At 39.1% G+C, this 14,192-nt stretch overlaps 1 protein-coding gene across 1 annotated transcript; it reads left to right on the forward strand.

Annotated features, from left to right (window-relative positions):
• The first annotated feature begins 9,830 nt into the window (after positions 1–9,830).
• On the forward strand, positions 9,831–10,897 carry LOC101678256 (SOSS complex subunit B1-like). Its single transcript, XM_045078287.1, has 2 exons — positions 9,831–9,844; positions 10,167–10,897. The coding sequence occupies exon 2, from the start codon at positions 10,190–10,192 to the stop codon at positions 10,823–10,825; it is 636 nt and encodes a 211-aa protein (XP_044934222.1). The 5' UTR covers positions 9,831–9,844; positions 10,167–10,189; the 3' UTR covers positions 10,826–10,897.
• The last annotated feature ends 3,295 nt before the right edge of the window (positions 10,898–14,192 follow it).

The raw sequence follows: 14,192 nt of genomic DNA on the forward strand, positions 1-14,192 counted from the left end.
CGGGCGGCAGCAACCTCTTCGACCTCTGCCGCAGCAACATCTTCCTAGGAACAATGCAAAAGGCAAGGGAAGCAAGGGAAAAAATGAACTACTGGGATTTCATCAAGATCAAAAGCTTTTGCACAGCAAAGGAAACAGTTCACAAAATCAAAAGACAACTGACAGAATGGGAGAAGATATTTGCAAACGACATATCAGATAAAGGACTAGTGTCCAGAATCTATAAAGAACTTAGCAAACTCAACACCCAAAGAACAAATAATCCAATCAAGAAATGGGCAGAGGACATGAACAGACATTTCTGCAAAGAAGACATCCAGATGGCCAACAGACACATGAAAAAGTGCTCCATATCACTCGGCATCAGGGAAATACAAATCAAAACCACAATGCGATATCACCTCACACCAGTCAGAATGGCTAAAATCAACAAGTCAGGAAATGACAGATGCTGGCGAGGATGCGGAGAAAGGGGAACCCTCCTACACTGTTGGTGGGAATGCAAGCTGGTGCAGCCACTCTGGAAAACAGCATGGAGGTTCCTCAAAATGTTGAAAATAGAACTGCCCTATGACCCAGCAATTGCACTATTGGGCATTTACCCTAAAGATACAAAAGTAGTGATCCAAAGGGGCACGTGCACCCGAATGTTTATAGCAGCAATGTCCACAATAGCCAAACTATGGAAAGAACCTAGATGTCCATCAACAGATGAATGGATCAAGAAGATGTGGTATATATACACAATGGAATACTATGCAGCCATCAAAAGAAATGAAATCTTGCCATTTGCAACAACATGGATGGAACTAGAGCATATCATGCTTAGTGAAATAAGTCAAGCAGAGAAAGACAACTATCATATGATCTCCCTGATATGAGGAAGTGGTGATGCAACATGGGGGCTTAAGTGGGTAGGAGAAGAATCAATGAAACAAGATGGGATTGGGAGGGAGACAAACCATAAGTGACTCTTAATCTCGCAGGACAAACTGAGGGTTGCCGTGGGGAGGGGGTTTGGGAGAAGGGGGTGGGATTATGGACATTGGGGAGGGTATGTGATTTGGTGAGTGCTGTTAAGTGTGTAAACCTGGTGATTCACAGACCTGTACCCCTGGGGATAAAAATATATGTTTATAAAAAATAAAAAATTAAAAAAAAATTACTATATATGTAAGGAAGAAAAAAATGTGAGTGACCCACAGCTAGATGAAAATTAGCAAAAGAAACAAAATAGATGCAGCATTACAAAAACAATGTACTTAGCAGACAAGGACTTTAAAATAGTTCTTATAGGGATGTCTGGGTGGCTCAGTCAGTTAAGCATCTACCTTCAGCTCAGGTCATGATTCAGGGTCCTGGGATCGAGTTGCACATTGGGCTTCTTGCCCAGTGGGGAGCCTGCTTCTCCCTCTGCCTGCCACTTCTCCTCCTTGTGCTCTCTCTCTGACAAACAAATAAATAAAATTTTAAAAAATAAAGTAAAAGAGGATATCTCTTATAAACATATTCAAGGAATTGAAGACAAGGATGGATATAATCAGGGAACAAAAAAGAAATCTCAACAGAAAAATGGAACTCATAGAAAAGAAGGAAATGCGATTTTTGAACTAAAAAATGTGATGTATAAAATGAAAAATACCATCATCTCTACAGCTATAAACTTCAGTGTCCTTTCAGTTCTAAAGAAAAGTAACACAATCTCTTTTATGTGAGCTTAAAAATAAAAAGGAAATATAAATATCCAGGAGTTAATCATACCATGAAGGCTTTGGAATCAAGAATTAGAAAACCACCAAAAACTAAGGCAACTATCCTCTCAGGCTCTCTAACGATGATCTAATGGCCTTATGTCTCTTTTTCCTTCTGTGTATGTCTTCAAAACTCACTCTCTGTGTAGCATGGTTTTCTCTACAAATATGGCTGTCCCATACCACCCAAGTTTAAATATTCAGTTCCATCTACAAACTGAGGAAACTATTTTCTCTTGGTCTCAATTCCAAATTCCTATGAAAGAGAATCTAAGTCAGATGTCTATCCCTGGCATAATCTCCTAGGGCTGCAGGAGCCAATTAGTGTTGCCTGAACAAACATGATCACCAAGGCCACCCCCAAAGGATTTTTCTAAGAGGAAGAACACTCAGTAAATGAGCCTACCCGCAAAGCCAGTATTTTGTGCATATCAAATAGATTTTGGTAATTTAGCTTTGGGAAGTTAAATATGCATTTCACACCTTTTAAAAATGACATTCAGTAAATGCCATAGTATTGGCAAATTTTGAAGTAAACCTTTTATAATGTATAAAAAGTCCTTTTAAAAGTTTAAAAATAATTTATGCAATTGATAAATTTAATAACCAGTCTTAGGGTTCACTAAAAAGTTAGAGTGCCACCTTGTCTTGGGGTTAATGGCTATGCACATCACTTAATATACTTTCATGTCAAATAATCCTGCTACTAGAGAAAATAATTTATTTGTAAATAAATGCTTTGACACCTAAATAAGTCAGCGATGTTTTCTATAGACTAACAGAATGACCATAGAATAACTGCCCATTTTTTCCTTCGTCAGGGTTGTTTCCTAATGAATTTAGGATCATGAAAATAATTTTCATGAAATTTAGGATCATGAAAATAAATCACACTGGTCGGAGGATAGACAATTTTCTTGAGCAGACATATTTGTCTACATTTTGTCTATGAGGCAGGGAGCTGAACTTCAATCCTCTGCTGTATGAGTACTAAACTAATAGTAAGAGCCATTAAGCCACCTATGTTTCAAGTAACGAGTTATTCTGAAACATGGAGAAATAAAGGAGATAAATGGCTGACTTCATTATTTTTCTCTTCTTATTTCATTGATATGGGGAAAAAAAAAATAGAAAAGTGTTCATGACTGTGAAGCTAGGTAAGAGCGACCTGTAAGGAGAAATCGAAAGGGGGCATGTGTGCTCAGTGGATTAGTCCTCTGCCTTCAGCTCAGGTCTTTATCTCAGGGTCCTGGGATTGAGCCCTACATCCCACATCAGGCTCTCTGCTCAGCAGGGAGCCTGCTTTACACCCGCCCCTGCCGCCACCATCCCCCAACCCTGTGCCTGTCTCTCTGCCTACTTGTGATCTCTGTCAAATTTTTAAAAATCTTAAAAAAAAAAGGAGAAATCTTAAGAATTAGGGTTTAGAGATAATACATAGATATTTGAGAGACTAATACCAGTACGTAATGATAGTAAGTAACTAATAATGGTAAGGTGGGCATAACGAACAAAGGCTGCCAACTGGATTAATTAGAACAAAACCCAAGTCCTTTAGGTAAGAAAGGATCACATTCTTCACATCTTTACTGGTTGAAGAGATGTGCTGTGCCAGAATTAGAGGAGAATTAACAGGATTCAGTTGTTTTTGTGGGATCAGAGGCTCAGAGGAGTGAAGACTCAGGGCTATGATTTTAAAGGAGAGGTGCGATCCAGTCATTTGGGCCTCGCTGTTTGGGCATGCTTACCGTGTGAGATCACTTCCCCGTTTTGAATTTTGTTTTGCTGTGTTTGCGTGTTCAGTAGTTCTGTGCATTAGTGCTTCGTTTGGCACTATGGCCATCAGCTGTAAACTGAATATGACACTGCCCTTTTGTGAGTCGGTTTGAGCTGCCCTTATTTTGCAAATGGAGAAAGAGTATTGACTTCTAATAAAACTTAGGAAATCCTTAGTAAGGGCTTTATCGTCTCATTAAAACTCCAGTAATTAGGGAAATCGGTCAGCCATCATCTCACTTTTGTGTATGTGCTCTCCCACTATGCCAATTTGTCCATTCACTCATGCATTTGACATGTTCACAGGAATTTCTGCCTAAAGCAGTGAGAAAGTTGAAGCATGGATTCTTATTAGACTGATAAAATTAGACAGGACAATTCACTTAGAAAAATTCATTACGAAATAACCCTGACGAAGGCAAAAATGGGCAGTTATTCTATGGTCATTCTGTTAGTCTATAGAAAACTTCACTGACTTATTTAGGTGTCAAAGCATTTATTTTCAAATAAATTATTTTCTCTAGTAGTAAGTTAATTTATTCATATATTAATGTATAACATGGCCATCTTTTCAGAGCAAAGGATAATACTCAGGTTATACTATAGTCTTCATGGGGCTATTACAATGGCAATCATGTTAATTTTTATGTATATACTTGTAATTGATCTGTAGTTTCAAAGCATTCTCAGATAACCCAAATGGTTAATAATAAAGGACAAATATTAAAATTATGATTATTCAGTTAAAATTATTTCTAAAGATACTTATTGATAGAAACAATGCTTCTTATGGAATTTTAATTAAAAATCAACAGCTAGGGACGCCTGGGTGGCTCAGTTGGTTAAGCAGCTGCCTTCGGCTCAGGTCATGATCCCAGCGTCCTGGGATCGAGTCCCACATTGGGCTCTTTGCTCGACAGGGAGCCTGCTTCTTTCTCTGCCTCTGCCTGCCATTCTGTCTGCCTGTGCTCTCTCTCTCTCTCTGATAAATAAATCAACAGCTAATATGTAATTGGCATGATGCTAGCATAATGTTATTCACATCAAGCTAATCATATATATGAATATATCTATTACGATTTTACCCTAGTTTCTATGTGTGTATTAATTTCTTTCTATAAATATACTTGTATAGTCTAGAAGGATATATATTAAAATGTTAAAGAGTATCTCTTAGGGGTGCCTGGGTGGCTCAGTGGGTTAAGGCCTCTGTTTTCGGCTCAGGTCATGGTCTCAGGGTCCTGGGATTGAGTCCCACATCGGGCTCTCTGCTCAGCAGGGAGCCTGCTTCCTCCTCTCTCTGCCTACTTGTGATCTGTCTCTGTCAAATAAATAAATAAAATCTTAAAAAAAAGAGTATCTCTTAGCACAATTTTTATTATAGTTTTATACTTTTCTAAACTTCACATTTCTTGTAATCAATAAATATTTCTTTTATACAGTGATATTTATCTAATTGTTGTATTTGTCTAAATTAATGGTTGAAAAGAGTAAGGGAGTCTTGAAACATCTTCCAACAAATCAGGAGAGTGGGACCTGAGTCGGATGCATTCAAGCTAGGCAATAAGATTTGTGATGTTATTCATATCCCTCATGTGTGGAGCGCCAGAAGAGTGGAAAGTATAAAGGCTTACTGTGGAACTAATTTAAAAACTAGGAGATATTATTAAGAAGGTGATATAGGTCATTTCCAATTTTAGTCCTCTGCACCGGAAACCAACTAGCAACTATTCATAGACAAGACACCATTGTAAAAATTCCGGAACATAAGGGTAAGGCTGAAGTATCCTCTTGGAGCACAGAGATGAACAGGGACCTCATTAGAAGGGTGAGAGTAATTATTTCACTTTGACCATATTTTCCCCCACCCCCACCCCAGGCTGGCATAGTATTGCACCGAGAGGGCTACCCTGGGTCTATAGTTTCTCCAATGGGAAAAGAGAGCCCACAGTGGACATCTACCTTCCTCAACACTGGCACATGATTCCTGGGATGCCTGCTTGAGTCTCATCTCATAGGGATCATACGACACATCTGCAAGGCTTGGCCACTGGGGATCAGATAAAGATGGAGAAGGAGAGCAGGGCTTTCAGCAACCAGCACTAAGATTTTGGCAGACTCAGTTCCTACCTACGATGGTGTCTGGGCAGAGATCCCAGACAGTGTCCCAGGCCATCTGCAGAGCTGAGCTTATGACCACATCTAGCCAGAGAGCTCAGCCAGCAGTACTGCCTGATTTGGTATCCACCAAATGGCCTGCACAGGCCATGGAGTCCATTTTATGGCCATAAATGGCCATACACAGAGAGAGAAGCAAATTCAAAGCCACACTCAATTTCCCTGCATAATGTCTGGTTTTGCCCTCTGGGAAGTGGGGCCGCAGATGCCCCACTTCATCATAGAGGACATATTATAGCCTACCTGATGGCAAAGCCCAGACTGCAGCCCTACCCAGATATGAGGTATAGCGTGTGACCTGCCTAATCTCAGAGCACAATCTGGGCCCCCATTTGACCACAAAGCCCTGCGTGCACCCTGTCTAAACATGGCGTGCAACCACAGATGCTTTCTGGCTGTGCAACATAGCCTGAAGTCCCACCCAACCTAGAGTGAACTGCAGAGTCCAGCTGCAGTCCTGCTGAATTGTGAAGGTCATTCAGTGGCACCGGCCTGCCAGGGAGGCACTCCCTCAGCCAGAGGTGACTTCAGAAGGAGATCAAAGAAGACACAAATATATGGAAAGATATCCTGTGTTTATGAATCAGAAACACTAATATTGTTAAAATGTTCATACTACCCAAGGCCATCTACAGATTGAATATGATCCTTATCAAAATTCCAATGGCATTTTTTACAGAAATTGAAAAAAAAAACATAAAATTCATAGGGAACCACAAAAGATTTAAAGTAGTTGAAACAATTTTCAGAAATAAGAAAAAGTCCAGAGTCATCACACTTTCTGATTCCAAACTATATTCCAAAGCTATAGTTATCAAAGCAGTATGGTACTAACAAAAACAGACACATAGACCAATGGAACAGAATGGAGAGTTCAGGAATAACCCCATACCTATATGGTCAACTAATACTTATCAAGTGTTCTCAGTACTCAATGGGGATAGGATAGTTTCTTTAGGAAATGGTGGTGGGGACACTGAATATGCACAAGCAAATGAATGAAAGTCTACCTCTATCTTATGACATTCACAAAATTTACCTCAAAGTGGATTAAAGACTTGAAAATAAAGCTGAAACCATAAAACTTCTAGAAGAAACCACCTTGATAGTGGTCTTGACAATGATTTTTGGGCTATGACACCTGAAGTATAGGTAACAAAAACAAAAACAAGTGGGACTATATCAAAGTCAAAAGTTTCTACATAGCAAAAGAAAAATGATAATGTAATCCATGGGAATCCAACAAAATGATAAAGTAATCCATGGAATGGGACAAATTATTTGCAAACCATGCATCTCTTAAAAGGTTACTATCCAGGGCACCTGGGTGGCTCAATGGGTTAAGCCTCTGCCTTCGGCTCAGGTCATGATCTCAGGGTCCTGGGATCGAGCCTGCTTCCCCCTCTCTCTGCCTGCCTCTCTGCCTACTTGTGATCTCCTTCTCTCTGTCAAATAAATAAATAAAATTAAAAAAAAAGGTTACTATCCAAAATATGAAAAGAACTCATACAATTCAATAATACAAAAATAATCTGGTTAAAAATAAGTAGAGGACCTGAATGGATAATTTTCCAAAGAAGACATACAAATGGCCAATAGTTACACGAAAAGGTGTACATCATAATTATCAGGGACCTACAAATCAAAAAGCACAATGATCTATCACCTGACTGATCCCTGTTAGAATGGCTATCATAAAAAAGATAAGAAATGAACAAATGCTGGCGAGGATGTGGAGAAAGGGAACACTTGGGCACCATTGGTGGGAATATGAATTGGTGCAGCCATTAAAACATTAAAAAATGGAAATATCGTATGATATTTCAATAATTCTACTCCTAGGTATATATCCAAAGGAAAAAAAAAGGAAATAGGATCGTGAAGAAACATCTGCACTCCATGTTCATTGCAGCATTACTTACAATAGCTAAGATATGAAAACAACTTACATGACAGTTGATGCATGAATTAACAAAATGTGTGATATATGCACAATGGAATATTATTTAGTCACAAAAAGAAGGAAATCTTGCTATTTGCAACAAAATAGACAGACCTTGAGGACATTATGCTAATTGAAATAAGCTAATTTCAATAAATTGAAATAAGTTAGACAGAGAAAGACACAAACTAAGTGAAATAACTTATATGTGGAATCTAAAAAAAACAAACTCAGAGAAACAGAGAATAGATGGGAGGGGTGGTTACCAGGAGTGAAGGTTAAAGGATGAAGGTGGTCAAAGGGTGCAAACTTCCAGTTATAAGATGAATAGTTTCTTGGGATATGCTGTAGAGAAAGATGATCACAGTTAACGTGCATCTTAAAATTCTCAACACATGCTCATTTATAACAGGTGACTATAATGGTAATCATTTTGCAATATATATGTGTAGGAAACCATTATGTTGTAAATCTAAAACTTATGCAAGGTTATATGTCAATTATATTTAAATAAAGCTGGAAAAAAACCTGAAGACTTTTAGGAAAGATACTCTGGATCCCAGTGCTGATCTGTTGCTATGTGAAAGTTGTTCAGAACTCTGCCTCTGGTGCTTGGAACAAATGGTCTCCTTTTTACTTTTAACCAATGGTTTGTTCTTAAATTTAAACAAGGTTATTTAATTTGGATATATCAAATGTAGAGCTTGTTCTCCTAATGCCAGGTACTATCAGGACTGCTGGTTGAGAAAGCCATAGCTAATTGAAATTTGGAAGATGCTACTCAGAATTCAAATTCAATCTTACTATAAAGTTCTCAATACCTTGGAAAAACCAGATATAATAAATTTGAGTAGGAAGAGCAGATCTGAACTAAACATTAAAACTGATCATGTGGAGGCTCTGTAGCATGAATTTGGAGTGTGAGATCAAGGGAAGCCAGATCCCAGTAGGGATATGCGAGCATTTTACTGCCTAGATGTGAAATTCCTTGCTGCCTTTCCCTTCTCCCCCCTGAATCCTGAAAATAGTCCTTTATCTGGCTAAGATGATTTAAAAACAAGCTAAAGTGTTGTTTGACGATATTCTGAATCTGAACTGTTAAGCTTATATTGTAAAGACACAATATCTTTTCTGAATAAGCAAGACTTACCTTCAGCTCTACCTCTACTCCAGTCTATAGAATTAAGAGTTTTCCTTCAGTTTATGATATCATTGTTATCACTGAGTGACACTCAAGAGTGCCTCAAAGACAATTTAGTATTTGTAAAAAAAAAAAAAGAAAAGAAAAGAAAAGAAAAAAGAATTAAGTTCAACTATTCCAAAATCAAAGTTAGGATTTTCAAAAGATGTCTTCCAACATTTACTTGGCATATATTGAATAGTTCATCAAGCTCATTAATTCAACCATATGGGGCTACATTAAGCAATTTGGGTATCTAAGACTTACCAGGGAGATGCATTGCTTACAGTTAAATATTCTCAGAGTGCTCTAGTTAAATGTGTTGTTTCTGGCTACGTTGAGAAATTGGAAATAACTACTAAAGTTGTATGTATATGGTTTTGTCCTTTGGAGAACATTTGACCATAATATCCCAACTAAATTTTGTGAGAAATTGTCTTGGTCTGTCTTCAAATGGAGGTATTTTGATTCAGTTTCTTAATTTTAGCAAAAAAAAAAAAATGCTCCTCAGTTGATCATGTAAATAAATGGAATTTTTCACAACCAGGAACTTTATAAAATGCCTGCCATCTAAGTTTTTTTTTCCAGAGGTATAATCTCAAATTTTCTGCTGCCTAGTTCTAAGGTTTGATTTCAAGAAATAATATTCATGAAGCCTTGCTCAAAGGATGCATAAATCTTCAGTTTCTTTAGATTAGCTGCTTTCTGTGTATGATGTGAAACTCTTCGAGTTCCCCAAGACACTTTCTGGAGGCCTGCAACGTCAGACTGTTTCTCTAACGTTACGGTATTATTTGTCACTTTCCTCTCATTCTCTCATGAGTGTACCATGAAGTTTTCGAGAGGCTATATAGCATGTAAAAATATCACCACTCTGATGTATTCATGTGTTTAAAAAATTTCTCGGTTTTAATTTTCAATGTGATTAATATTGGTATATATAACCTTACTACACAAAAGCCCCTGGCGGCTACAATAATTTTCAAAAATGTAAAGGGATCCCTGCCCGCTGGCTGGGTGGGTGGTGGGTGGCAGTGGCTGAGGGGGGGAGGGGATGGACCCAGTCCTGGGTTGTCCGGATGAGGGTTCGGGAAGGTTTGGCGAGTAAGGTTGCATTCCTTGGATCTGCACCAGTTTCCCTACCCCCGTCTCCGTCAGCTCCCCGACGTCGGGGATTGAGACTGCAAGAGCATCCCGGAACGGGGCCTTCCGGCCTCAAAGCAGCCTATCCAGAGACCCTCAAATTCTGATCTTGAAGTTGGAGGCTCTTGGGGAAGTTCGTTTCTAAACTTTTAGAAGAATTAGAGGATTTGCGGCTGCCTGACCCCAACCTAGTGTGTGTGGTGGGAAGGCTCGGACAGCATGACGACGGAGACCTTCGTGAAGGATATCAAGCCCGGGCTCAAGAATCTGAACCTCATCTTCCTTGTGCTGGAGACAGGTCGAGTGACCAAGACAAAGGACGGGCACGAGGTTCGGACCTGCAAAGTGGCAGACAAAACAGGCAGCATCAATATCTCTGTCTGGGACGACGTGGGTAACCTGATCCAGCCTGGAGACATTATTCGGCTCACCGAAGGGTATGCTTTAGTGTTCAAAGGTTGTCAGACACTATACACTGGACGTGGGGGTGATCTTCAGAAGATTGGAGAATTCTGTATGGTATATTCTGAGGTTCCTAACTTCAGTGAGCCAAACCCAGAGTACAGCGCCCAGCAGGCACCCAACAAGGTGGTGCAGAACGATAGCAGCCCTCCGGCCCCCCAGCCTACCACCGGACCCCCTGCTGTTTCTCCAGCCTCCGAGAACCAGAACGGGAATGGACTGAGTGCCCCACCAGGTCCTGGTGGTGGCCCGCACCCCCCTCACACACCCTCGCATCCCCCCAGCACCCGAATTCCCCGAAGCCAGCCCAACCACACACCTGCCGGCCCTCCTGGCCCCTCCAGCAGCCCTGTCAGTAACGGCAAAGAAACCCGGAGGAGCAGCAAGAGATAGCAAGACTTTCTTCCTCCCTTCCCACCACCCACCAGAACCCCGGTGTCTTGAGCACCCAGCCTTCTAGGGTGCTGGCTTTGGTGGGGTGGGGTGGGTAGCTAGTAGTATTTTAGCCACTAACTTTCACTAGAGGGGTGTGGTGAGCAGCGGACTTACCCATCGTAAGCCCATACTCCCTGCCTTGCCCAGCTGAAACTGCCTATCAGCTGGGATTCAAGGCCCCCTGCCCACCCTTCTTCCTCTTAGAAACAAGTCACAGTCTGTTTCTGGTGTGTGTGATGTGGAAGACAAATTGAATCCCTCCTTCCTAATAAACGTTACCACTCTGTAAAAAAAAAAAAAAAAAAAAAAAATGTAAAGGGATCCTGAGGCCCAAATGTTTGAGATCTGCTGCTCTAAGTAAAAACCTTCATATGTATTCACAGCACCCAGGAAAGAGTTGTGCACCTGTGCCACACTTTTTTTTTTTTTTTAATATGCCAAAAGGTTGCTTCTATTAAACTGTGATTTGACATTATAATCCTAAATTAGCCTATGCTAAGATTCATGATAAATAGCCCTGGGCCTATTTATCATCTTATGGATCCAAGGAAATAGTTGGAAAGACTTTGGCAATTTTTATTTATATAGTGCACACTTTTTTAAAGGTTCCACTAGAGAAATTCCTCCTATTTTAGTGTCATAAAGAATTTGGTCTCAACTCCATCACTATTTTGTTTTATGGATGGACATCACGTATCCCGCAGTTTCTCTCATTTTTCTGCCTTGGATTTGATGTATTGGAATCTAACTGTCTTTTCACCAAATGTGCACCCCTCTCACTACCATTTTGCATATTTTTTGGCATGCATTTTTACATGCCAATCTGCTGGCTTTTCCTGACTCACATTTTGTCCAGGATTTCTACATTTTTATTACTTACACAGACACACAGAAATCCTTTCAGTCCAATGTATGTGCATATGCACATAGATAGATATGTCTAAACAGTATTTTGTTTAAAGAAACTTGATTCTCACAATTTTGTGAGAGAAGTGTGTTTGGTATTGTCCCTGATTTGCTGATGAAGAAACTGTGTACTGACTGATTTAACCAAAGTCCCCTGCCTGGTAGAAATAGCTAGGGTTAGAATAGATTCTAGATTTTCTAACTTCAATTCCACATTTTTGAAATGACCGTACTACCTTTTTCTGCCACTGCTTTCCAAGTAACCATCCAGTGATTCCCCTTAACATTTTAAGAGAACTAGCAAGCTTCTTTGTTGTAAAGTGGACCCTACTGGCATAGCAGAGTTAATCTAGCTCCCTAAATTGCCCAAATTTGAGAAATGGAAAATTCCAAAATTTTGTGGAAGGTGTTTATTCAGCATTAGAAAAATCCTCAATTTTACCTTTTCTTTATAATTACATAAATGGTGGCATAAAAATTCTTGAAAATATTCCTTGAAGACTCTTATTCTCCAGTACTGTAGTTACTATTACTGAAAGTAAATTGCTTTCATGATATCAATATGTCCTGTGTCAATTTATCACTTGCTGTCTGGCAGATTGAAACATAGGGTCCAAGAAACGTTTCCCAAGACTAAAAAAGTGTAAACTGGGCAACTCATAGCTTCTTTTATTTAGAACAAATACTTAGGTAAGGTAGATAATCATTTTTTTTTCCAATCTTTTTTTTCTTTGACATGAGATCGCATACCTGCTAAGAGGCCTTTTTTTCTTAACCTATAACCTACTGAACATGTAATTTGTTGGAAAACAATATTTAAACCCTTCTCTACTAATAGCAAAATTGGAAAGAAAAAGAAGGGTGAGGCACTCTAAACTGAATTAGCAAAGAGAAGGAAAGTGAGCTCACTGCAGAAACCATGTGGTCGCTTTTCCACTACCATGTTGGGAGATGGTCTAATAGCTTTCCTGGAATAGTAATACATCATTATTTTCCCCAGAACTCCTAGGCAACAGTCATTAAACAAACAGTATAATTTATTTATTTATGTTGTTGGAATTTGGACCACCTTAAACCCTTACAAAGAATTCATAATTCTTACCCTAGACAATGCAAATGACTCAATTTGAATTCAATATATCACAGGTGGGTGGGAGGTAGTGTACAAACCAAATGCCTTCCATTGAGTTTGGCTACCCATTAATAATTTTGCATCTGAGGAGTCAGCAAAATTTATCAAAGTCTGACTATATTGGGTTAAATTCTAGAAATCTTTCCCTAAAGTTTGGAAACCAATGGCTAGAAGATCAGTTGGAGCTGCCCAGCACTTAACATTTTCCGTATTTGCATTGCTTTGGCTTTGTCACTTTCAATATTGGCATGGGAACCTGTTCTTTGTGGTTTATGGGTTTTTTTTTAGTTGCTTATTTCTCAACTTAAGTAATAATCCTTTTTTGCTGACAGCTCTTTAGTTACTGTAGAAATGATTGTGTTGTCATGAACACAGCTTTAGGATTTCAGGTTCAGGTGGGGGAGGATCAGAGGGAGTTCAAGAAAAAGCTCATGTTTCCACCCAAACACACCCATCTAAGTACTTTCAGAAGGCTCAAGAAACAGAAGCAGAATTTTTTTCCCTGTTTCACTTTCAAAGTTCCTTATGTGGAATCAGATGCTTTTAATACATGTTTCAAAAGAGTATTCCATTTAACCTCTTAAAAAAAAAAACAAACCACAATTCTGCTCCCCATTTTTTTTTCAATTTAATCATTTGTTCCAATTTTCCTACCTTTGAAATAGGATGATTCAGCTCTCCTTTCTGCTTTAAAAGTTTGGTTTGATTCAAATTTCAGAAGCTAATGCTTGATTCTTCAATCTTCCTTATTTTTCTGTCTTAATAGTCTTCATATGTTTTCTATCATTTAATTTCTCTTCTTTTTAATTTCTTTTTTAAAATTTAATTTTAATTTTTCACTGTTCCAAGTTTCATTGTTTATGCACCACACCCAATGTTCCATGCCATACGTGCCCTCCATAATACCCACCACCAAGCTCACCTAACCCCCCACATTTAATTTTTTTTTCTGATTTGACCTCTTTTTTTCAACTTTCCATTAGGCCTATTTTTTCTCTTGTCTGTGTTCTTGTTTGTGTCAATTGCACTTCCCATTCTTGTTCTGAAAAAAATGAACATTCTCTCCCATGAGTTCACCCTCCCTTTTTGCTTCACCGCCTGTGTTGCATTTTATTCTTCTGAGTCAGTAAAGACATCTCATTTAAAGCATGGTTCAGATCTCCTCTTTTAAAAATATTCCTCCACTTAAGCTGGCTTCTAACTGACTCAACTTCAGTGGTATCTCCAGTTCTTCCCATTCTAATCTACCTGCTTGAGTTGCTTCCTTCCTCCTCTGCCTGATTTTTA

This window comes from Mustela putorius, unplaced genomic scaffold, assembly GCF_011764305.1.
Source record: "Mustela putorius furo isolate JIRA1106 unplaced genomic scaffold, ASM1176430v1.1 tig00000242_pilon_pilon_pilon, whole genome shotgun sequence".
Lineage (NCBI taxonomy): Eukaryota > Metazoa > Chordata > Mammalia > Carnivora > Mustelidae > Mustela > Mustela putorius.